This window comes from Schistocerca gregaria, chromosome 4 (genome assembly GCF_023897955.1).
Source record: "Schistocerca gregaria isolate iqSchGreg1 chromosome 4, iqSchGreg1.2, whole genome shotgun sequence".
Taxonomy (NCBI): domain Eukaryota; kingdom Metazoa; phylum Arthropoda; class Insecta; order Orthoptera; family Acrididae; genus Schistocerca; species Schistocerca gregaria.
Genome location: NC_064923.1, coordinates 411110002 through 411136401, shown reverse-complemented (window position 1 = coordinate 411136401; position 26400 = coordinate 411110002). Strand labels below are relative to the sequence as shown.

General features: G+C 43.2%; 1 protein-coding gene across 1 annotated transcript in view; it reads left to right on the top strand.

The window, feature by feature from the left end:
- LOC126365942 (bestrophin-4) overlaps positions 1-26400 on the top strand; it is a 524562-nt gene that overhangs the window by 245455 nt on the left and 252707 nt on the right. The window contains exon 3 of the mRNA XM_050008717.1: positions 17780-17951. Within this exon, the coding sequence (XP_049864674.1) occupies positions 17780-17951 (172 nt within the window). The remainder of the gene's footprint in view (positions 1-17779; positions 17952-26400) is intronic.

The following is a 26400-nucleotide window of genomic DNA, read 5'->3' as shown; positions in this document are numbered from 1 at the left end:
TAGCGGGCACGTCCAAAAAAGACGGCCCCGTTCCGGCATACTCACACGTCTCCCATGTCGAACCATCCTGCTACGCTGATTCCATGCATCCCAGTACCACGTATACCACTATAGTTCGAAGATATATCGGTGTTGGACGGTCACATGACTACTTGATACCAGTTTCACACCACCTATAGCGCCCCAGAGCGACAAGTGTGATCTTTTAAATGGGTGAAAAATATATTGTACGATGATTTCACTAATCTGAACCAGAAAGGCGGTAGTTGATGAGACGCGCACCTGCCGTTAGCGCAGCGTTGCCTCGCTTGGCATCTCCTTGGCCGGCGCTGCTCAGCCTCGGGTGCTATCGCCGCATCGACTTGGCAGCGGCACATCGCCTAATTGTCACTGTCCAGAAGCTCAAGTGCACCTCGTTAAGCATTCTGCATTCGCCACCTTGGCTATTGCCAGCTGCGTTCCCTTGCATCTACCGCTGTGTCGTGATGGCGAAGCACAAGGACCGGTACCTCTGAAGCGCATCGCGTGTGGCGACACAGTGTCGGACGAGTGCTTCGAAGGGTCACGGGGTGGCGACTGAAAGGAATAATGTCTCCGTACGGCCTCTTTATGATGAATTCTGATGAGGCGGTTGCAAGGATCATCACTTTTAGAGTTGGAGAGAGGAAGATGCGTGTAATTTCTGGTCATGTTTTAACTTAAGAAACACGGACAATTTCACAGCTCACAAAAGCAAAGTGTTAGGCTCTCTAGAAGATTAGAAAGGAGGAATCTCGCCATTACTATTCGGGGCCGATCCTGTGACCCTTTAGTAAGGTGCCACACGTCCTGCCACTTGATATACCGAGAGCTTTTAATGGTCATTTTACTAGCTTCAGCAAACACAAGAGGTGAGCGCGATCGTATATCCCGGTGTGTCATAATGAATTTCACGAACAGACCGCAGTCTTTTTTTGTCTCCTTTACGTTGTCGAGAGTGCTATAGGTACCATGAACCTTCTTTCCACAGCAAACCAGGAGATTAACTCCAGTACGAGCAGTCACAATCACATATATGCGGTCTACATTTACATCGCCATATTGTATTTCAAAAAAAATGTTCAAAGGTGTTTGAAATCTTGTGGGACTTAACTGCTAAGGTAATCAGTCCCTAAGCTTAAACACTACTTAACCTATATTATCCTAAGGACACACACACACACACTCATGCCGGAGGGAGGACTGGAACCTCTGCCGGGATCAGCCGCACAGGTCCATGACTGCAGCGGCCTACGCCGCGCAGCTGATACCGCGCGGCAGTGAATTTCCTCTTGTGCTTCTTCTTCTTCTTTAGTGTGTCCATCTCCACTGGAATTCTCCTAGCTGTTGGTAATTTCAGCTGCAGGCTCTTCGTGGTGTGCTGTTCTGAGTATTTTCTCTCACCTACTTGTATGTTCGCCCATTTCCAATGTTGTCCATCATTTCAATTATATTACTACCTCTTTCCCTTCTTCCTTTCACTTTTCCCCTCCATAATTATTTGTCGCAGACAGTTCACACGCTGGGTATATTCAAGGCAAATTTTTTCCCCTTTTATGATCAGTTTGTTTTCGTTTTTCATGACTTACTTTCTTCATTGCATCATTTTTCAGCCCTCTTCATCTTAACCGTTCTTCCCCAACCACATTTCAAAACTGTCAAAATACATAACGTTAAGAAAATCTTTTCCTTACCCCTATTGGAGTTCTTTTAACTGTTAGAAACTGCTTCACCTTTCCAAATGCTCGCTTTCCCATCGATATCCTCCCAGATTTCTTCTTAGACAGGATAAACCCATACGTTGCATAACATCTAATTACTTCTGTTCATGATAACAAATCTGCTGCTGCTCCTGCTGATATTGCCATCGTCAGTATTTTTAATCTGTGTGGTTCAGCAGTGGAGTTGTTTACAAATTGAGATGATCTTGACGTAAGCAGTTCATCTCATCCCACGGGGATTCTATTGATATTTCATCAGATGAACCACAGGCACTCGATTCTGGACCTCCATTGTAGGTAAGGGCAACTTGACGTGTTATGACAAGGCAGTAGTCATCTCTTACCCTAAATTGTGGTTATAAATGATAAGTACAGACCGGAGTATGTGCGTTTGTATATTGCCTTTGCATTTGCATATTTGGCTCCTTTTCGCCGGTAATTGCATATTTTAAATAAAAACTAGTGACGATGCATATTTTCGCTCTGTGTTAACAGTATTTTAAAATTTTGACGGGTGGTCTCTAGCTCGATCTAGTTTTGATGTCTCACAGATTGGCCGCAATCTAGAACTGTGTGTAATCACTAAGCGAGAGGCCACTGCCTAGGATATCATTACAGAAGAGAAACAGGAACAGGCAGACAAGAGTGAATGCTCCTGCGCCCTCGCCCCTGGTTAATCCCCTCCGCTGTCGTGAAGTACGCGTCGGCAACAATTAAATTAAACTGCGCAAGCTTTTAGTCACACGTCCAGTTTCAGTTTAGCTTTCACTTGTACACAGCTGAACGTGTTGTGCGCCATGCCGCCCGAAGAACGAAACGTTGTTTCGAGGATAACTTAACCATTCCGGAACATATGACGGAAACGTTTGTATTGTCGAATTTGGGAGAAAAACGTTTCGTGCAAAAAAAAGTGTCAAATTGACCAGCATGTCATGAGTCTTCATATCGCAGGAATGCAGAAGAAAGAACCACGACAACAACTTCTGAAAACAGCAAGTTGCAGTAGCAGGGACTTGTCCAGAGGTACCCAAAAAAGTCGGTTTAACATGCATCTGTGTGAAGCATTCATTGCAAGCAATATTCCCCTCCACAAATTTTCAACATTGCATAAAAATTACATACCGACAATTTACGTAAATGTTCTGGAAGAAATACGCAGTGAGCTCAAGGACAGCATTCTCTGGATTTCAGTTGACGAATCTACACACACTTGCGGCTGTTACATTGCAAATTTAATTGATAGTGCTTAGAAAAGCCTCCTTCATTTTTAGCTGCCTGCAAAGAGCTTGAAAAAGTAAATCATTCTACGTTCGCCAGATTTGTGAATGAGAGTATTAGAAAAATACTTCCAGAGTTTTCTGCAGATGAAAGAGTGTTTGTGTTCATTTCAGATGCTGCTGCTCTCTATATTTTAAAACAGGAAAAGCCCTCCGAGTATTTTATCCCAATCTGATGCACGTGGCGTGCTTTGCTCATGGAATACATCACCTTGCTGAAGAAGTACGTTCCACGTTTGTGAATGTAAATAACCTGATTTCATCCACAAAGAAAGTGTTTCCAGAAGCTCCTACTCGCACCAAGACCTACAAAGTAAAACTACCAAATGTGCCTTTACCTCCCGAACCAGTCGTTACGCGTTAGGGTACGTAGGTCGAAGCTGTGTTGCTTTGCAATGAACATTTCGAGGCCATTAGAGGGGTAGTAAACAACTTCGACAGTGCAGAGGCTTTGGCAGTTTGCCAGTGCAAGGAAGCTTTTAATGAGTCCGGTATTAAAAAAGACATTTCTGTGATTAGCACGCATTCTTACCACATACATGTAAGTATTAAGATGATTTGACGTTGAATGAGTCTATTCAGTCAAAGAATAAAATTATTCTAGTGAACTCCTCATTGCCGGAGACATTCCCAAGAGAACTTAAAGAAAAGGTTGAACACATTTTAAACGATAACCCAGGCTTTGAACCCATGTGCCAAATTGATACTTCTATTAATGAGTCGGGAGAACTTTTGGCGGAAACAATAAGCACTAACATAGCACCCAAATTCAAATACTGCCATTTCCCTCACTTGATGTAGAACGGCCCTTTTCTGCCTATAAAAATGTTTTCAGTGATCGAAGACACAATCTTACTACTGAACGTTTGGAACAGGTTCAAACGGCTCTGAGCACTATGGAACTTAACTGCTGCGGTCATCGGTCCCCTAGAACGCAGAACAACTTAAACCCAACTAATCTAAGGACATCACGCACATCCATGCCCGAGGCAGGATTCGAACCTGCGATCGCAGCTGTCCCGCGGTTCCGGACTGCAGCGCCTAGAACCGCACGGCCACCGCAGCCGGCAAAATAAATTTTAAACGATGCTTTCGTCGAATAGTATGAATTAAAAGTTAATGCTGTTCAAAAGAAATGATGATTATATGTTTTTTTAATAAAATATAACGGTATTTTTAGCGTGCTCGTCTGCGTGTGATATATCTCGAAGTTGGTCCTGTACATATCGATTGTTTCGCTGTGACTCACTCGCATCGCATCCTCTTGTTAGCGACAGTAATAGCAAAGAAGGAACAATTATTGAAACACTGTATGCGTCCTCATTTTGCAAATTTTTATAAAATAATCCCAGAAACGTCCCCTTCCTTGCCTCTACCAGAAAGTATTCAGCAAATATCAGCGTTCTCGCGTGACCGGCACTCTTCCTCGTAACTGATATGCAAAGGTTCGACTTTGAGATATGATGCACGCATTAACTACCATGTTTTTTATTATTTGATCTTCGACGTTGTCATGCATTTTAAGTTTTTTATGATACATATAATCCGGTCTCTCTGAGACACACTATCGGTTATTTGTCATACACTGGTAATGCACACGGAGTGACGTGGCACAGTGGTTAGTACGGTGTACTCGTATTTGGGTAGATTACAGTCCGGCCATCCGTAGTTATGTTTTACATGATTTCCCTAAACAGCTCCAGGCAAATGCTAAGATGGTTCCTTCGAAAGGGCATGACCAGTTTCCTTCCCCATCATTCACTAATCTGGGCTTGCGCTTTGTCTCTAAAGACCTCGTCGACGGGGCGTTAAGCACTAATCTTGCTCGTTTCCTTTCCGTAGTACGTTAAAAGCGAAGTTCCATGCTGATCATATGTGAAACGTGTCAACAGTGTGGCTGGCTCGCCCAAGTTTCTTGTTAATGGTCAGCCAGTCACATTTCCCTGTGCTGATGTTTTAGCTCTTCTGTGTTTGCCGGCCGGAGTGGCCGAGCGGTTCTAGGCGCTTCAGTTTGGAACCGCGCGACCACTACGGTCGCGGGTTCGAATCCTGCCTCGGGCATGGATGTGTGTGATGTCGTTAGGTTAGTTAGGTTTAAGTAGTTCTAAGTTCTAGGGGACTGATGACCTCAGCAGTTAAGTCCCATAGTGCTCACATCCATTTTTTTTCTTCTTTGTTTTGTTTTCCCTCTGTTTTAATTCCTTGATTAACTATCTTGCCTCCTGATCGGTTTTAGTGCATGTGGGAATGCCTGTGCGATAGAGTAACTATGTGGTCATTCGTGTGCATGCGTGTACGACAGTTTTCGTTCTTATCCACATTCGTTTATTTTAATCATTGTTAGGGCGCTGATAACCTCGCCGTTGGGCGCCCATAAGATCGCCAAACCACACACACACACACACACACACACACACACACACACACACACACACAACTTTACATGCAGTGAAATACATCGTTTATGGCTGTATAGAGGTGTCACGTACCTTAGCTAAGGTTCATAAATCGGGGAAGTATTTTGCGTGCTACTTTGATATTCGTCCTTGTTGTGAAACTGGGTGTCCTGTACAAGTGACGCACGTGAAAGTTTGAATGGTCTACCTAGAACTTGGGGAAACGGCTGTCACCGGGAACCGGTTAGCCCACGGCGGACGGAACTGTACCTGTTTGTTTACCAAATTCCCCAGCTCCACCTCGACCCTTCTGAATAGGTTGGGAGAATCTGCCTGCCACACTTAAACACGTCAGCGGTGTTTGCTGTCGTCATGGAAGTTCATTTAAGGAAAGTACCATGAAACACTAGGTTCTTATAGGCCTTTTAGTTAATGATAATTTTGCTCAGAACACTACAGAAGCGTTGTTTAATATCTAAAATCGGATTATAATGTCCAGCAGTTGTCTAGATTTTTGTACGCGAAATGTCCAAATAGTCGATGGAGTTCCACACAAAAATAAATTCCACACAAAAATAAATTTATTCTCATCTCAAGATATTATACAGTCTTTCTTCAATAATACACTCGTGCTTTATCAGTCACGTACAGGCTCTACTCTTAAGGTTGTATTTTGATGTGACCACATTTACCTTCAAGGCCGCTTTACCATCAGACGGCGACTAGTCTGTATCTGTTACATTTATTCCCGAAACTGAGAAATCTATTTATAACGATCTAATAGATACCGTGCCACAAACTCCAAGAAAAACACAAATAAATAGCAAAAACGTTAAGCAGCTGACAAGAGAGGAAGACCTCACAACGAACTTGATTGGACTGGCTATTGGAAATACAGTACTTTGAATTGTTGCTGAAACAATATTGTCCTGAGTAAAAATATGAAAGTCTGATGTGCGTTCGTGTAGTTGTTTGACACACACCAAATGTAAAGTCGATAAAGAATAAAATCTTGGATAGGCAACAACCCTGTATCACTCCCTTCCTAACTACTGCTTCCCTTTCATGCCCATTGACACTTACAACTGCGTTCCGATTTCTGTAAAAATTGTAAATAGCCTTTCGCTCCCTGTATTTGATCCCTGCCATCTTCAGAATTTGAAAGAACGTATTCTAGTCAACGTTTTCAAAATCCTTCTCTAAGTCTACAATGTTAGAAATGTAGGTTTGCCTTCCCTTAATCTGTCTTCTAAGTTAAGTCACAGGGTCAGTATTGCCCCACGTGTTGCAACATTTCTACGGAATCCAGACTGATTATTTCGCCTGTCTCATACATCTTGCTCACCAGATGGTAGAGTTTTGTCAGCGCTGGCACTCCCAAGGCCGCCAGTAGTTCTAATGGAATGTTGTCTACTCCCTGGGCCTTGTTTCGACGCAGGTCTTTCAGTGCTCTGTCAAACTGTTCACGCAGTATCTTATCTCCCATTTCGTCTTCATCTACATCCTCTTCCATTTCCATAATATTGCCCTCAAGTACATCGCCCTTGTATAGACCCTCTATATACTCTTTCCACCTTTATGCTTTCCCTTGTCCGGTTAGAACTGGTTTTCCATCTGAGTTCTTGATATGCATGCAAGTGGTTTTCTTTTCTCCAAAGGTCTCTCTAATTTTCCAGCAGGCAGTATCTATCTATCTATCCTACCCCTAGTGATATATGCCCTTACACCCTTACATTTGTCCTTTAGCCAACCCTTCTTAGTCATTATGCTCTTACGGTCGATCTCATTTTTGAGACGCTTGTATTCATTTTCGCCTACTTCATTTGCTGCATTTTTATATTTTCTTATTTCGTCAGTTAAGTTTAATATCTCTTCTGTTGTCCAAAGATATCTCCTAGCTCTCATCTTTTTACCTACTTGATCATCTGCTGTCTTTGCTATTTCATCTCTCAAAGCTACCCATTCTTCTTCTACTGTATTTCTTTCCCCCGTTCTGGTCAGTTGTTCCTTAATGCTCTCTCTCTGAATCTCTAAACAATCCCTGGTTCTTTCAGTTCATCCAGATCCCGTCTTTTAAATTTCCATCTTTTCGCAAGTTTCTTCAGTTTTAATTTACAGTTTATAACCAATAGATTGTGATCAGAGCCCACATCTGCCACTGGGAATGTCCTACAGTTTGAAACCTGGTTCCTACGTCTACAATTATACAATTAATCTATCTGAAACCTTCCAGTGTCTCCATACATAAATAATCTGGTAGACAGGGGGGGGGGGGGGGCAACAATATGCAGTTCTCTACTAGTGGTGCTGTGGTATACGGGACGATATTGAAGCTGATTGAATGTAGGATGATACAAAATGACTTGGGCTAATTTTGTAGTCGGTGTAATGAATAACAGCTCACTCTAAATGCAGAAAATTGTAATTTAATGCAGATGAGCAGGAAAACCAATCCCTTAATGTTCGAATACGGTTTTAGTAGTGTGGAGCTTCATACAGTAACATCGGTTACATATATAGGCGTAACAATAGAGCAGCGATGTGAAATGGAACGGACATGTGAGGATTGTGGTAGGGAAAGCGAATGGTCGACTTCGATTTTTTGGGAGAATTCTGGGAAAGTGTGGTTCATCTATAGAGAGACCACATATAGGACGCTTGTGCGACCTATTCTTGAGTACTGTTAGTGCGTGTGGTATCCGTACCAGGTCGGATTAAAGGAAGGCATCGAAGCAATGCAGAGGCAGGCTGCTAGATTTGTTACCAGTAGATTCGAGCAACACGCAACTATTATGGAGGTGCCTCAGGAACACACGTGTGAAACTGTAGAGGGAAGGCGGCGTTATTTTAGAGGGAAATTGCTGCGAAAACTTAGAGAATCAGCATTTGAAGCTGCCTGCAGAACCATTCTGCTTCCGCCCACACACACATCGCTCAAGGGCCACGAGGATAAGATACGCCTCATAGGGACGCGTTCAGGCAGCCGTTTTGCCCTGACTCTTTTTGCGAATGAAACGGGAAAGGAAACGGCTAGTAGTGGTACAGGGTACCCTCCGCCACACACCGAAGAGTGACTTGCGGAGTATGTATGCAGATGTAGATGTGAGGCAGTCAAATATTGGTACGGTAGTATCTTCTAGCGCGATTTCTTTCTTAAACGTGGAATTCATAATTTCTGCTTTCTGTCTTATGATCATTAGTTTCGATGCCAGAAGGAGCTTCTAAAGAGTGAACGAAGGTTTCATTAGCTTTACGTGTGACCAGAACATCCTAAGATTTTCTGATACATACTGCGCTTTGGTCTGACTGTAAAAACAGACTTAAGGCTTCCGCGTGAGCCTTCTTGCAGGTGGACGAGTTGCTATTAACGCTTCTGCATCAGTAACTCCGCAATCTCTTTTGTGGCGAAAGTGTAGTAATTCGTGGTTTCGCAACATTCTACGAATGAGGCGATTAAACCGTCTTCTTTTACTTTACTTGGAACCTACTAACCCACACTGCGGTTTATAGCGTGTCTCAACTTTAACGAGTATTATTGTTGTGTGTTTGCGAGATGTGAACTAAATATTCTCTGTTCGTCTTTTAAATAAGTGTACAATGACTCTCCGAGAAAAAAAACATTTCCGTAATTTTGAATCGCAACTAAAATGGCAATCCCCACATCTTCCTTCTAGAATAAAAGTATAAAAATACTTTCTTCATGTTGGAGGAAAGATACTCTCCCTTCAGTACTTGGAAGTAGTACGAGGGTGAGTCAAAGGAAACCTTAAATATTTTTTAAATATTGTTTATTGAGGAGAAGTGGTGCAAAGCTGTATCACTTTTGAACATAATCTCCCCCACGCTCAATGCAAGTCCTCCAGCGCTTAGAAAAAAATTCTTTTGGTAGGCCGCGCAACCAGTCATGCACCGTGCGGCGTACCTCTTCATCAGAACGGAACTTCTTTCCTCCCATTGCGTCTTTGAGTGGTCCAAACACATGGCAATCACTTGGAGCAAGGTCTGGTGAGGATGGTGGATGAGGAAGACTCCCAATATGCAGATCTGTGATTGTTGCAAGTGTTGTACGGGCAGGGTGGGGCCTTGCATTGTCATGTTGCAAAAGGACACCTGCTGACAACAATCCTCGTCGCTTTATTTGATTGCAGGCCGCAGATGATTTTTTTTTTAGGAGATCTGTGTATGATGCACTCGTGAGAGTGGTCCCTCTAGGCATGTAATGCTCCAAAATGACGCCTTTTTCGTCCCAAAAGAGAGTCAGCATAATCTTCCCTGCTGATGCTTCTGTTCCAAACTTCTTTGGTTTTGGTGATGAGGAATGGCGCCATTCCTTGCTCGCTCTCTTCGTTTCCGCTTGATGGAAGTGAACCCAGGTTTCTCTTCCCAGTAACGATTCTTGCAAGGAAGCAATCACCTTCTCGTTCATAGTGCCGAGGAAGTTCTTCACAAACATCAACACGTCGTTCTCTCATTTCAGGAGTCAACTGCCGTGGCACACATCTTGCACACACTTTGTGAAACTGGAGCACATCATGCACAGTGGGGTGTGCTGACCCATGACTAATCTGTAAACATGCTGCAGTGTCATTCAGTGTCACTCGGCGGTTTTCCTTCACTATGCCTTCAACTGCTGCAATGTTCTGTGGAGTCACAACTCGTTGTGCCTGACCTGGACTAGGAGCGTCTTCCACTGAAGTCGCACCATTTGCGAACTTCCTACTCCATTCGTAGACTTACTGCTGTGACAAACATGCATCACCATACTGAACCTTCATTCGTCGATGAATTTCAATAGGTTTCACACCTTCACTACGCAAAAACCGAATAACACAACGCTGTTTTTCCCTGGTGCAAGTCGCAAGTGGGGCGGCCATCTTTATACTGATATTGCGAAGGCATGTGTGCATCTGAACTATGCTGCCACCCACAGGCCATTCTGCGCGCTGTTTGTAGTACGCATACCAACTTACTGGATAACGGGGCGAAATTTCGTTTTGTTATTACAAATTTAAGGTTTTCATTTAACTCAGCCTTGTAATAATCTGAAAGGAAGTTACCAACTAACGATAAGTAGCAGTAATTGTTTATCGATTTCTTGTATCAATACGTACGCAAGCCACACGTTAGTGTAGCATCCGTTGAGGAATATTGTTTAATGAAATTAGAGAAGTTAGTGCGCCTTGATGATTTCTGCATGTATTAGAGACGCAGTAGGACGGTGTCATTCTGCTAGAAACAACCGACAGGAAGTGTAAGAGTGACTCACGTCGTTTCACGGAAAGTGACCATCACTCAGACACGAAGTATGGGACGAGTTCGGCAGTTAAAGAGATATTCCTAGCAGAGTCTCAAAGAAGCGGCGACGTTATCTGGAAGTGCCACATCGGCCACGTCTCCGCTGCATTCCAGGACGTTGGATCGGTCGGCGAGGCAGGATGTACTGGTAGCGTTACAGATAAGAAGTTCGGTGTCTGTCCTACAACAGTACGTGGAAACACTGGCTTAAACATGAATTCTTGTGTTAGAGAAGAGTAACGGAAAACCTACACAGAAATACGTATACATGCCTTCCAGGGAGACTGGAAGGACGGCATTTATAATTTCATAACAAAAGCGAAGAGGCGATTGAAACCCTGCATTTTTGTTTCTAAAGGGGTTTCTTGAAATGTCTCAGGTGATCAGGATTTAGGTTGTCATGCGCTTTTCTTGTGCTTGCTTGTCTTTGCGCACTTAAGTTAAAATGGTGCTATTACGGTACATTCAGATAGCAAAACTCTGTTCCAGAATGAACATTTCATCAGCAGTGGTGAACTATTATAAAACTTCCTGGCAGATTTTACTGCATGTCAGGCCGAGACAGAAACCCGGAGCTTTGGCTTTTGCGGAAAGTGTTCTTACCGACTGAGCTATCCAAGCACAGCTCACGACCCGGTCGCCGTATCTCGAGCCTACATTCCGAACTTCACACTCGTTCTGCATACCAAGTAGGACTAACACTTCTGGAAGAAAGGATATACTGTGGAGAAATGACTTAGCCGCAAGTTGGGAGAACGGATCTTTCGCTTTCCAGGGGAATTTGCGCTGTTATATTTCCTGGCAGATTTAAACCCTGCAATTTCTTCTGTCTCAAAAGTGCTAGTCCCACAAGACGTGCTGGAGAACTCTGTGAAGTTCGGGCGACAGGAAATGAGGTACTGGCGGTGGGCGGGTCCTGAGTTGTGCCTGAATAGTTCAGTCGGTAAGAGCATTCTCCTCATAGCCAAGGTTGTGCTCTGGCACAAAATTTTAATCTGCTAGGAGTTTCGAAAACATTTATTGTTTGCAGAAATTGTCCTGCAAGTAACTTTACCAGCTTAATGTTTTAGTCTGGTTTCTGGTTTGTATCTTCCCTATTTGAAAACTTCTTATGAAAAGTGAACATTTCAGAGCAGTGAGCTCTTTTTCTGAGTGAGTTGTAAGAAGACGGAATAAATTTCTTCTCTCTGTTGTGTGTGCAGCGATAGTCTCTCTCTTACAGTTCCGTCATAGATCTGTTAAATATGTAAAATACGAGTATTATTCTAGCATTGATTGCCTCATAAGTAAAATGAAGTGTAGCCTTACTGAATTATATTTTCTGCAGCTAAGAATAATATACAGCCTAAAAAAGTTGGTTAACTCATTACAGGTGCGCTCTACAGGCAATTGTTATCTGGCGTTTACGTTTTTCCGATTCTACTTCAAACACATAACTTGTGATACATGATAATGGAACATTATAGGAGATATCATTTGAGAACGCCTAAAAGCTGTAACTTCTTTTAAAAGCACAAATAGTATGACTGATTTAAAACAGGCGTCATCCAGGTTACGTTTGAAAGCAAGAACATGGTTTCTCTCTGTCTCGCATATCGATGATAAGTTTGTAGGACAGTGTGTTTTATCTGAGTGGGTCTAGGACAAATAATTTACGCTCGAGTGAAAGTCTTACAACTTGTTTCCGAGAACGTAACACCTTTACCTATTTACTTCTTTTCGATGCCATGCTCTGTGGGTGTTTGTAGCGTAAGTGAGATTTGCAACGTAAAGCGCTACAATAAATGGTGCTGCGTCGTAAGTTGGAGCAAGACTCTCGAAGCCAGTTGCATACAATGACTTGTGAAATAGCAAGGAGAGTTACCCAGGTGGATGTTTACTTCTCTCTTCCTTTCATTTTTGTGCCAACAATCTTCTGACGGGATTGATTCGGTCCGCCACTAATTTCTCTCCTGTGCCAACTTATTTATCTGAAAGTAGCAGTTGTTCCCCTCGTCCTCAATTATTTTTGGGTGTATTCCAATCTCTGTCACTGTCTACAGTTTTTAACTCCCTTTAGTACCATGAAGTCGATTCCTGATCTCTTTATCACATGTGCTATTACCATACCCGCACTTCTTGTCGTCGTTTTCCACATGTTCCTTTCTTCGCCGATTCTGCAGAGACCACCTCCAATCAGTATCTTATCAGTCTATCTAATTGTAAACATCCCTGTGTATCACCACATCTCAAACATTCCGATTCTATTCTTCTCCAGTTTTCCCACAGTTTATGATTCAATTCCGTGCAATGCTGTGCTCCAAACACACATTTTTCAGAAATTGTTTCCTCAAATTAAGGCCCATGTTTGATATTAGCAGTCTTTTTGTGTGTGCTAGTTTGCTTTTCGTGTCGTCTTTGCTTCGTTTATTGTGTTACTGTTCTTCCAAAGTAGCAAAATCCCGTTGTCTAATTTGATTATTTGTAGTTCGTTTCTGTCTCTTGAATTTGTCCATTTTAGATAGTTCCCCTTGTATTGCGTTGTTAACCCTGTTGGGACTGGTAGCTACAGCTGCGAGATACAACCTTTGAAGAAAACGGAAGAGTATTTCGAAGCAGAAATAAAGACACAAGGTTAGATTTACGGTAAAGTTCACATAAAATGTTGTGACCTTTATGATAGAAGAAATAGAAGGCGTCATTTTGGCCAAGGATCACCGGCTTCCACGCGTAGTTTTGATTATTTTGTCGTTTCTGTAATGAATTACTGGCTCCACATCTCACACACATTAACAACTTGGCACACGTAATCAGTGTGATCGTTGTTGAAAATGGTTGAAATGGCTCTGAGCACTATGGGACTTAACATCTATGGTCATCAGTCCCCTAGAACTTAGAACTACTTAAACCTAACTAACCTAAGGACAGCACACAACACCCAGTCATCAAGAGGCATAGAAAATCCCTGACCCCGCCGGGAATGGAACCCGGGAACCCGGGCGTGGGAAGCGAGAACGCTACCGCACGACCACGAGCTGCGGACTGTGATTGTTGTTAAAACTGTTCAAATATTAATACTGAATTAAAGAATGACGGCCTTCTTGCAAGAACACAATGATTGGAGCAGTGCTTAAAATTCCAATATGATATGTTCAAACATGCTAAAAGAAATTTTCTGGAATAGATCTTGGCTAGCAGTAAAAAATGCGATAATCGTCTTGCATCAGGGATTCACGACGATAAACCTGCAAGGTGAATTAACCGCACTCGCTCTTCCAATATGCTTATAGAGTCAACTATTTGCCGATCGTCCAGTTTCACATTGCTTATTTTCTCAGTGTTCTCGTCTGATTTTGTTGTTTTGAGATGTCCGTTAGATGGATTATCTTAAAGAAAACTACGGGCTTATATGAATGTAGAAACTGTAGAAAAACTGTAGAAAATTAAAGGAACCCGAATAAGTATTCAGCCACTTTCAGTGGCTGGCTGGTGGTAATAAAACATCCAAGTAGAGGGATTTTTCGACGGACTAAAAATTCAGTTTACTCCTTTCTAATGAAATAATTCTACCAGTTAAATAAAATGGGAAAAACATTGGTCTGTTAATAAATTAGAGACTGATTTATGTGTAATGATAATAGCTAAAAATAATAATACATATGTTTTTGGATGGAATCCGCCTTTAGCAAAACACAATTTTGTTTTCTATCCCTGCAGTTGCAGCATCATCAGTGAATTTTTTATTTTATGGATTTTTATCACATGGTGAGGTTCTCCTGTTTTTACAGTGCCTATTTTTTTAACAGTTAGTCATGTATTCTTTTTCTCTCGTCTTATTCACTGATAAGTTCTGTGTATTGAGCTGTCACTGTCACAGTTTCACTATTTACCAGGTGTTGAACAGTAAAACAGTGACAGTGACAGCTCAATACAGAGAGCTCCACAGCGAAGATGAGGAAAAAAACATGACAAACTGTGAAAAAAGGCACACTGTAAAAACATAATACAGCAGGAGAACCACACCATGTGGTAAAAAGCCATAAAATAAAAAATCCACTGATGATGCTGCAACTACAATGAAACATGTTTGGGATAGAAAACAAATTGTGTTTAGCTAAAGGCGGATCCCATCCAAAAACATGTGTATTGATAAAGCAAACACAGACAAAAGAACTTCAACCTAATAATAATAATTATTATTATTATTATTATTTCATGTGGCTCAACGGCCTCGCGCAAGTCTTTCAATCTGTCGCTCCTTCGGCGGCTTTCGTGACCTTAACCTACCTCAGCTATCCAACCGGGGAAAGTGGACCTACAGTTTGACGTGGAACCAGAACCACGTGTCGTTCCTGGAGAATCCTCACGTGGTTGAGAGAGGCAAAGGCAGGCTAAAGAAATCCGTGGAACGACCGGGATTCGATCCCGCGACATTTCTGTTTCCAGGCACACAGTTAACGCTAGGCGACCGAACGTGTCCCATTTGCGTTGTTGCACATATACCAGTGTAAAAAAAGGTCGTAGATATCACCCATCGTCACATTGTCGCCAAATTTTGTCGATCCATCTTAGTGGATTCTGTGCGTAGGCATTCATGGTTTGCAACGTTGGAGTAAAAGGTAACAGCCGTACAACATACAACCGAAGAAAGTGCGGTGTTAGGGATAAGGAGACTGGCATTGTCCAGAAATGCTTGATATTTGACGCCAAGATCACATGTTGTGAAACAGTTTATTTCATGACCAGTTTCGACAGTAACTAGCTCTGCCTCTTCGACTCACTGAGAACATGCCTCAATTATAATAATGCAGCTCCACACTAGTTTCTCGAATATGTACAACATGCTAAATGGCATAGCCATAGCGCAATAAGGAGAACAGGATCAAGAACATGTACACTAGTAAAGATTACCTATTACCTGGTTTTGCTCATATGCTCCTTATTGGAGCTATAGATATTTTATTTAGCATGTTTTATATATTTGACGAATTAGTGTGGAGCTGTATTGTTATAATTACAGCATGTTCCCAGTATGTCGACGATACTGGTATGAAGTTAAATTTCTGGGAGAACTAAACTCTGAGGAGGACAGCTAGTTACTGTCGAAACTGGTTATGAAATAAACTGATTCACAGCAAGTGATCTTGGCTTCCAGTATTGTATATTACAACATTGGAATACCGCTACAGTATATGTACATTATATAGACAGAAATAGAAGGAAGCGGGCTTCAACCAAGTTGCAAATTATGAATTGTATATACACTAAAGAGCCAAAGAAACTGATACACCTGCCTAATGACGTGTAGGTCCCCCGCGAGCACGCAGAAGTACTGCAACACGACATAGCATGGACTCGACTAATGTCTGAAGTAGTGCTGGAGGGAACTGACACCATGAATCCTGCACGGATCTTTTCTGAACAGCATGTTTCAAGGCATCCCAGATATGCTCAGTAATGTTCATCTCTGGGTAGTTTGGTGGCCAGCGGAAGTGTTTAAACTCAAAATATTGTTCCTGGGGCGACTCTGTAGTAGTTCTGAACGTGTGGGGTGTCGCATTGTCCTGCTGGAATTGCCCAAGTCCGTCGCAATGCACAATGGATATGAATGGATGCATGTGATCAGAAAGGATTCTTACGCACGTGTCGTGTCGCTTGTCAGAGTAGTATCTAAACGTTTCAGAGGTCTCATATCAGTCCAACTGCATACACTCCACACCATTACGCAGCCTTCACTAGCTTCAACAGTCCCCTGCTGATATCCAGTACCCATGGATTCATGACATTGCCTCCATACCTGTACACATCCATCTGATCGATACAATTTGAAACTAGACTCGTCCAACCAGGCAGTATGTTCCCGGTCAGCAGCATTCCAATGTCGCTGCTGACGGGCGTAAAGCTTTGTGTCGTGTAGTCATCAAGGTTGCACGAATGGGCCTTAGGCTCCGAAAGGTCATATTGATGTTTCATTGAATAGTTCGCACGCTGACGCTTGCTGATGGCCTAGCAGTGAAATCTGCTGCAATTTGCGGAACGGTTGCACTTCTGTCACGTTGAACGATTCTCTTCAGTCGTCGTTGGTCCCATTCTTGCAGGATCTTTTTCCGGCCGCAGCGATGTCGGAGTTTCGATGTTTTACCGGATTCCTGACATTCACGGGACACTTGTGAAATGGTCGTACGGGAAAATCCCCAGTTCATCGCTACGTCGGAGACGCTGTGTCCCATCGCTCGTGCGCCGGCTATAACACCACGTTCAAAGTCACTTAAATGTTGATACCCTGCCATTGTAGCAGCAGTAACCGATATAACAACTGCGCCACACACTTGTCGTTTACACGGGCGTTACCGGCCGTTGTGCCGTATTTTGCCTGTTTATATGTCTCTGTATCCGAATGCGCGTGTCTATACCAGTTTATTTAGCGCTTCAGTGTAGTGTCGTATTTGCCGAATAAACATTCGACATTATCAGCGAAAAGGGGTACTTATTTTCTATCGTACAACCAGAAAATGATTCAGATGGCTCTGAGCACTATGGGACTTAACATCTGAGGATATCAGTCCCCTAGAACTTAGAACTTAATCGAAATCTTCAGCAATTTGCATTTTTGTAAAGCTGAACGATTCTCTTCGGTCGTCGTTGGTCCCGTTCTTGCGGGATATTTTTCCTAATATTCACGGTACACTCGTGAAATGGTCGTACGGGAAAATCCCCACTTCATCGCTACCTCGGAGATTCTGTGTCCCATCGCTCTTGCGCTGACTTTAACACGACGTTCAAATTCACTTAAATCTCGATAACCTGCCATTGTAGCAGCACTAACCGTTGACTTATGTTGGTGCTGTCAACCGCAGCGCCGTATTCTGCCTGTTTACATATCACTGTATTTGATTACGGACGCCAGTACCAGTTTCTAAGCAAACACTAATTGCATAGTACCCGTAAGTTGTCGTTGCCCTGAGCATTAGCCATGCCGAAATAAAAATTTAGCCATGCCGAAATAAAACTGGGCACTGTGGAGAATATTTCGTTGTGTTGCTGGTTATGGATGTTTCGTCCCGGCGCTGATATAGTTGTTTTGTCTGTGCAGGACGTTCGAGAAGGTGCGGAACTACTTCGCGCAGCAAAGCGAGAGCATCCCGATGTCGTTCGTGCTCGGCTTCTACGTGAGCATGATCGTGAAGCGCTGGTGGGAGCAGTACCGCCTCCTGCCATGGCCAGACTCACTGGCGCTCTTCGTCAGCGCCGCCATCCCCGGCGTCGTAAGTACCATCATCCGTCCCTGCTGCACGTGCCTTCCGCTGCAGGCGGCACTAGTGTTGTCCTGCGAGCGGAGTAGACGGAGCATCACGCCTCTGGCAGTAGACATGAGAGCGGCAGGGTAGCCTTGCTTCTCGTCCGCCGCGCGCGCTCTTAAACGCTAGAACACCGATTGAGCCAAGGTGGCCCCATTTCAAATGGCTGTATCTCATGCGACAACATGCGTACCTAACATGTTCCAAAACGCCGCGCATAAAAATGTACTGCCAGTACACAAATAATCGGGTTCTGTCGGTGATGGATAGGTAGGGTCAAATGTTTTTGGATAGCTCATGAGCTAGGGACTATTTGTATACCCAGCAGAAGAATCGTCTTAGCGCCACTATTATTGAATTTATGAAGGAGAAAGGGGTGCAGGAACGAAAATTAGTAGGGGAAGGCCGGGCAAGATGCGGAAGCTAACTTTACAGCCTTACAAAAGGGACAAAAATAAACAAATTCAAGTAGTCATAGCGTGTAGGCTTTCACGGCCGCGTCTTCAGTAATTAAAATTTCCGGGCTAAGAGGCCGTGGTCCAATAGTAGAAATACTTCTCCCTGACGTTTCGTTGCCAGCTGCGGGCAACATCATCTGAGGTGAGTCTACGACTGGCTGCTAGGCCGTGGAGGTCCTGTTTATATAGAGCGCGTAGAGGGCGCCACCACTCGTCACGTGTTGTCGACAGTAAAACTATCTCTGGCTGGCGTCATTACTCTCGATCGAAGGTAATCCATTGTCACATCTTTAGTACAAAGTCGATCGCCATATCTTATCTAACTTTAAGCCTTCTTCTTTCCTGTTAAAATTATTGTGGTGTTTAAAAATCTCTACAGCCTCTCTATACATACGCGCATAATAATGCGATGTCTTAGCTAGCACGCTCGTCTCACTAAATTTTATTTCATGGTCACCCGTTTCAAAAACATGTGTAGTTGTGGGAAGGTTTACATTGGAACCACAAAAAGAAGTATCAATACTCGCCTAACTGAACACACAAGGAACTGTCGACTGGGACACACGGACAAAAATCGGCTGTAGCGGAACATGGTTTTCAAACGGGTGACCATGAATTAAATTTAGTGAGACGAGCGTGCTAGCTAAGACATCGCATTATTATGCGCGTATGTATAGAGAGGCTGTAGAGATTTTTAAACACCACAATAATTTTAACAGGAAATAAGAAGGCTTGGAGTTAGATAAGATATGGCGATCGACTTTGTACTAAAGATGTGACAATGGATTACCTTCGATCGAGAGTAATGACGCCAGCCAGAGAGAGTTCTACTGTCGACAACACGTGACGAGTGGTGGCGCCCTCTACGCGCTCTATATAAACAGGACCTCCACGGCCAGCAGCCAGTCGTAGACTCACCTCAGATGATGTTGCCGCAGCTGGCAACAGAACGTCAGGGACAAGTATTTCTGCTAATGGACCACGGCCTCTTAGCCCGGAAGTTTTAATTACTGAAATTCAAGTAGGTTTGATTATCACTTGTTTACTTCACCATTGAGTTACAATAGCATGTGATGAAACCTGCAAACTTGTTACATTTAGTTAGAAAACCTCGATTTGAAATACTGTTAATAAGACGTACTATTCAGTGCTATATATACAGTCTGGACAAATGTTCACGAAACACATGTTTTAGGACCTCGAAAAGTGTAAAACATTGCAAATCAGAATAACAATTGTACGTACCTTGCAAAACTCATAGAAACCGCCGCGAAACTAAGGTTCAGCAATGTCAACACACTGGGACCTGTGTATTGATGACGTTGACGTAGCTATCCACAGATGGCAGAACTCTAACTGCAGCTTATATCCCTTCCCCGCCTTCCCCTACATCTGGAATGGATTGCAGATTTCGCATTTTAATTGCTCTTAACTGCACACCGTCCACAGTAAGACATTGCAAGGCAACTTCTTTCCAATTTGATATGGATGCGTTTAAAAAGAAAATATTCTTCTAGAAGGACGTATTCTGACAAAGACAGTCCATAAGCTCACTGCCCTTAAAGAAAGTGCGAGGTGCGAAGAATTCATTGTGGTCTTGCAAGAATTACGACGATAGTTTTATAAAGATTTTGAGGACACCGTCAATCTTACATCTGTTTTCAAGACCGTTTTCGATTTCAGTCGAAAGCGCCCCTGTACATGCGCAAATGTAACTGATTGACCAGAAAATTAATTCTAGTTTTAATTACAAATTTTTCCAAGTTAAAACTGTGCAGAACGTCTACAGTGCTTCTCCCAGATGGGTTCTCCACGTCTCCGCAATGAGGCTACAAAAGTGCTAGAATACATTGATCGACATAGTTATGTGAAAGTACTTTTCCAGTTATGTAACTAAATAAGTGACAGACTACATGGCAACTAGAGTGCGAAACTCTCTGTAATTGTCTGTGTTTGTCCGTATGCCGACAGGTTGCGCCAGATAAAAATTATGTCCTAATAATTAATTTTATACTGAATAATTAATACTGCAAACTTGTTTTGTTTGTGGTCGATGTTATTGAGAAATGTGAAAATAAAACCAGATCGTATGCAGTACGACTGTACTGCCATTTAGATGCGGCACGTTCGCTGTTTTCCTCTCTTCCCCCTCCTCTCGCTCAGACAGCGCGGTGTGGCGGTGCGGGAAATGTGAAGCGAGGCTGAACGCTTTGGCACTCGGGCCCGGGCATGGCCCGTGAGCCGAAATCTTGGCCACCCCTTGTTTAGAGCCTTAGGATTTGGGACGAGCTGTAAACTATAATCCGATTAAAATAACTTGATAATTGACACTTAACGCGTTATAGCTGGTTTCCTCCAATCAAAGCGCTAAACGTCACTCCAAAACCACTTGCTGTTGCCAGTCAATCAGTTGACTTCCACCTCGTTGTCCACCTTTTTTCTTGATGTGTTTGGTTCCCGAATTCTAGGTCTGACCCTTGGTTTAATATCTCATCACATATGATAACCACACGATAAAACACACACACACACACACACACACACACACACACACACACACACACACACACACACACCGATCCTAAGAAATACACAGCACTAATTAAACAGTACTGGCTCCATCTGCACAAGACACGATTAAGAACCACATGTTCAGTTATTGTAAGCAAAGATATTGGCTTACATGACATTGTGTGAAGCCGAAATTTTGAAGGCTGCAATCAATCTTTGCGACTGGGTCACCGGAGTCATAAATACACCAATCTTCTGTAGTGAAATGACATTACTTAATGCTTAGTGTATAAACCTGTCGTGGTGGGAGGTCGTAAGTTCGAATCTCGTCAAATGCAGGGAATTTTTTATTTTTGTAAATCCAATCAAAAGGCTTTTATTATCATTTTTACCTAATTAATTGGTTTAAATGTAATTTTTTATTTCTAATACTTCGCCGCGTCAGTTTCATCGTCGTATTGACTTTTTTCATTTGCTCTTATTGTTCTTCCTGTGATCCTTTTCCCTTTGGAATATGCTTGTGTCGCGTCCAATCTGCAACCTAGCGCCAATCAGGACTCCTCGTCAGTTGGTAACACGGTATCCCGTGTAACCAGTGTGAGGATATTTCAGGTAACCAATGGCAGCGAGAAATTACAGTTTGCTTGTAGCGCTGAAACTGAAATTTTGCTGCGGAAAATGGCTACGCGGAGAAACATATTTTGAAACTTTACCGACTTCAGTATGCTTGTAGAGGTTAACCATAGACGCCGTGAACAAAGTGATCGTGATGTTAGTACTGCCGCAGATTGCTGCTTGACATTTTCTCAGAAAAAGTGCACATCACCAAGTTGTGGTTAGGTTAGATCAAGAGTTTAAATTGAGACATACAAGACGCGTCGTCCGCCGCAGATCGGTCACTGGTCACTTAAAATCAGCAGCCCACACAGCATCTCCCATTTCCGTCATAAGTCGCGGCGGCCGCTTCCAGCACTGATCCACGTTACGCGTTTAACAGCGTTTGTGAAGCTGTAACCGAGCGGTAGCCGGCAGCGGATGTGGCAGCACTGTAACACAAGTGACAGACTATCAAGTAATTTCAGTCGGACTACAGTCTAATTTATCTAACAATACTTTTAGGCCTGGGAACAAAGACGGACAGAGACCGTGCCATAGTTTGGCGGTAGGTGACTGGTTGTACGATGAGACCACACTGGTGATGAATGGGCCTCCGTCGTTAATGGGACCGCGGCCGGAAAGACCTTTGGACTCTAGAGGTTGTCTGCTGGCCTATGCCCGCGGGCGTTGAAGCCACGGAGGGGCGACCTTGCGAAAGAAGTCGGTGCAGGTCACACCGAATCGTAGTACAGGGTCCATTCACATCACTGTGACCACAGCCTAAGTTCGACGTCAGCGTAGATAACTCAGACAGCAGGTGGCAGCAGTAGCAGTGTAGGGTATATAACACTTGTGTGTGTGTGTGTGTGTGTGTGTGTGTGTGTGTGTGTGTGCAGTTGTTGTCGTCGTAATGCGGAAACGGAGTGATTTATCTGACGCCCAGAGGAGTATGACCATAGGCTTTCAGTCCAAGTGAGGAATCATTTTCGTAACGGCCAAGTTTTTAAACTGTTCGCGTGCCGTCGTGTTTAAACTACACCATGCATGACAAAATGGCATTATCCAAAACAGGCGCCGAGTTAACGGGGGCCATAGATGATAGTGGGGAACGACGGCTACGGAGAAGTGTACTGGCGAATAGACGTGCAATTGTTGAGTGGCTGACGGCCCAGATGAATCAAGGGGCTACCCACAGTCTAACGGTCGTTCAGCGAATGTTGCTGCGTGTCGGCCCTCCACAGCAGGCGCCTGGTAAACGCACCCATGCTGTCTGCTGTCCATCGGCGACGAAGGCTGAATTTGTACGCCAATACCGCAACTGGACGTTCACTGAGTGGTGAGGGGGGGCATTTTTAGACCACAGATGACAGTTAGGATGTACGGCGTGAAACTTGTGAAAGCAAACACCTTACAACAATTGTCGGATGGCTGCTGGTCGGAGGAGGAAGCGTCGTGGTTTGGGGAATGTTTTCGTCTCATTCCCTGGGTGATCTCGTCATTCTGCAAGGCAGAGTGGATCAACACAAGTATGCATCTCTCCATGGGGACCATGTCCACATCTACATGCAGTCTGTTCTTCCTCGGCGCGATAGCATATACGCAACGTGTCAGACAGCCCACAGTGTAAGAGGTTGGATAGAGGAGCTCCGGGGAGGTATTTAGTGTAATCACCTGGCGACCAAACAACTCGGATTTAAACCGAGAATCTGTGAGACCACCTCGATCGGGGCTGATCGCGCCATGGAACCTCAACCGAGAAACATAGCGGATCTGTCCCAGGAACTGGAGTCGGCATGCCTCCACATCCCTGTCGGTACATTCCAGAACCTCATTAACACTTTTCCTGTACCTTTCTCACCGATCCGCGCTGCAAAAGGTGGTTATTTCGGTCTTTGACAGGTGGTCGCATCAATGTGATTGGACAGTGTACATCGCCCATCCGAATGTTCCACACATGCACAGCGGCCATGTGCCACTGCGAGCGTAGGAGACCGACAAGGACAGCGATTAATTTCAGATTTACAATTGACATTCCTGGCTCTGTGAGACATTTTATTCGCGCCTAAGCCTCACATAGTAATTTAGTATGTAAATTTTAGCTGATGTAAAAGGTGTTTATTAATTTTTAAAATATTTACGTTTTGACTTGATTAACATGTAATACAGTGATTCTCAGTAGTAAGACGTCATACATAATTGAGGTTATTTTCATTAACTCTATTCTTTAATAACTTTAATACTACATAACGCAAAAGAAGCGCCTTCTGCGCGCCAACAGTGTGAACTGAGCGCAGTGTTTCGGGCTGACTATAGTAGTAACAGTCCTGGACGGGGTCGAGTGGTCGCGCCCAGTTAGAGAGGCTAGTTGCAACGGCCGTAGCCACTTAGCTGCGCGCCGGCTGTGTAAATATTTAAATGTATCGCTTCTCTGAGAGCAGTGCAGAGTAGAATGTGTAAATAGAAAGTTTATTTTGTTGAGTCTTTTACGTAAAAAAGTCTTTCGAACAAGCACCTTCTGCCAGGCACTTAAGTGTGATTTGCAGAGTATCCGTGTAGTTGTAGATTTATTGAATGTTAGCAGTTCATGGATTTGTCTACTATGCCGTTTCATTTATCAAAACCCGTTTTCATCTTTCTTTGGAACTTGACCTCTTCACTCAGTAACATTGAGTGCCTTAGCCCACTCGCAAGTAAGTTTCTTAAGGTTTCACATCAAGAAACAGAAACCAATGAGCTGAATAACTTTTCTGGCTAGGACATCTGTACAAGACGAAAAGTGGGTGAAAGTACCAATCTGGACAGGCGTATGTAATGTGCAGAAACACAGAGAAAGGAATACGCAAGACGCTAGTCGCAACTTTTGTTTTCAACCGATATAAAAATTAATCGATCAGTTTCGAAACAACTGGTGTTCACCCCCTGTCTCCGTATTGTTCCACCGTTAATACAGGAAGATATAAGGAATCTTACGGCTTATGTCCCATCGACGGCAAGATCTTTACATACCCAATATCAATTCTGATCTGAAACGACGGGAAATAGGCCAGGCCTCTATCAAAGGGACGCTATCCATTCCTATCATATTTTCTCTCCCGTAACTTGAATTCCATTTCTAAATTTCTTTACTGCGTGTTCAATGGTCAGATTGAACACCACCGGGCCCAGGCTTCAACCCGGTCTCACTACATTTTCAATCACTGCATCCCTTTTACCTGCTTCGACTCTTATAAGCACATTCTGCTTTTTGCCAAATTTTTAAATAACCTCTCCCTCCTTGTATTTTATACTGTTACCTGAAGAATTTCAACTTACGTATTCCATTTAATAATGTCAAAAGCTTTGTCTAAATGTACAAATGTTATAAATGTGAGTTTACCTATCTCAACGTATCTTTTAAGACAAGCCGTATATTCAGTGTTGCTTCGGGTGTTCCTACAGTTCTCCAGAAAGCGATCTGATGTCCCGCAAGTTCGCCTTCACCAGTTTTTCCCTTCTTATGGAAATAACCATAAATTATTAAACTGATGTTTTGGAAATATTCACACCTGTCAGCACCTACAACTTTTTAAGTCTGATAATATTTCACAATTCTCAAGTACCTTGCTCGCCTTGTGGAATAGTTTTGTGATGGCTGGCCCTCCAACCAGTGAGTGTAAGTGGCACAGAACCAGTTTTTTGTGCCTCACGATAAGTATTGATTGGTGGAATAACGTCGCTGTGGTTCGTTATTCGGCGGGTAGCTTCCAGTGGTGACACACTTCTCGTCGTAAACTGGCAATATGCACTGGTTGTTGTCTCCTGTCCCGTAATCCCTACCTTCAATTTTAATAATAGTAATTTTTAATAATAGTATTTTTTAATAATAGTAATTTTAATAATAGTAACAAAATGTATAAAAATATTTTAATCTAAATCAGGGTATAGCTGACTACATCGCTTAACTGTAACTTCTTAGAAACTGCAGTTCAGAGAAATACAGCATTTGAAAAGGATTCGTCCAAAAATAACTAAAAGAAGTGAGTCATGGCACTGAGTTAAGAAATATAACAGCAGCAAGCTTTCACAACTTTGACACTATTGTTATTTACACGATACAAAATCTAAGTGCTTTCACCATTTCCAGTATTTCACGTAGCCCTACGACTGAAAACACAACTCTACAGGTAACGGGAATACGAGCATGGATATAAGGGGAATGTTCCTTCATTTACTCCTTTTCACCGACCTTCGGACAGTCACTCTTTCTGTAATTAATTACTTAATGAAAGTTCTTCGTCTTTCTGCGCTCCTCACTGAGTTACTGTGGTGTGCCCATCCTCGTTGTCGATACTGGAACCATTTCTGGTTTGTTGTTGGCAGCAAATGCTGTGAGGTCGTGAATGGTAGGCCGCACTCAAGGAATTGAGAATTACTGTGCTTGTACCACAGTGTATAATTTCTAGGCTTCCTTGTCATTTTCGGGAGCCTTCGTTGTTATGCTTATCTATTCTCCGGGAGTTAGCTGAGAAATTTAGAGATCGATGTATGTAAGATATAAACGTTTCTACTAAAAAAAATGTTCTTTTCGGGTGCGGTGTTATGATACTCTCTCCTCCTCCTCCTCCTCCCCCCCCCCCCCCCCCCCGGCCACCCCAAACCGCTTTTCCGCCAGTGTCAGTGTGAACATAAAACTTTGAAGTTTCCTCTATCCAGTGACATGTGTAATGTGATTCTATCTTTCATAGTTTCTTTGTAATAACAATTGAAATCTGTTCTTCCTTTTTGAATCACACTGCACTATAGAAGGGATTCAAGGCAGAAGAAATAACAAATCAGGAACAGTTTAAATACACTAAAGCGTCAAAGAAATT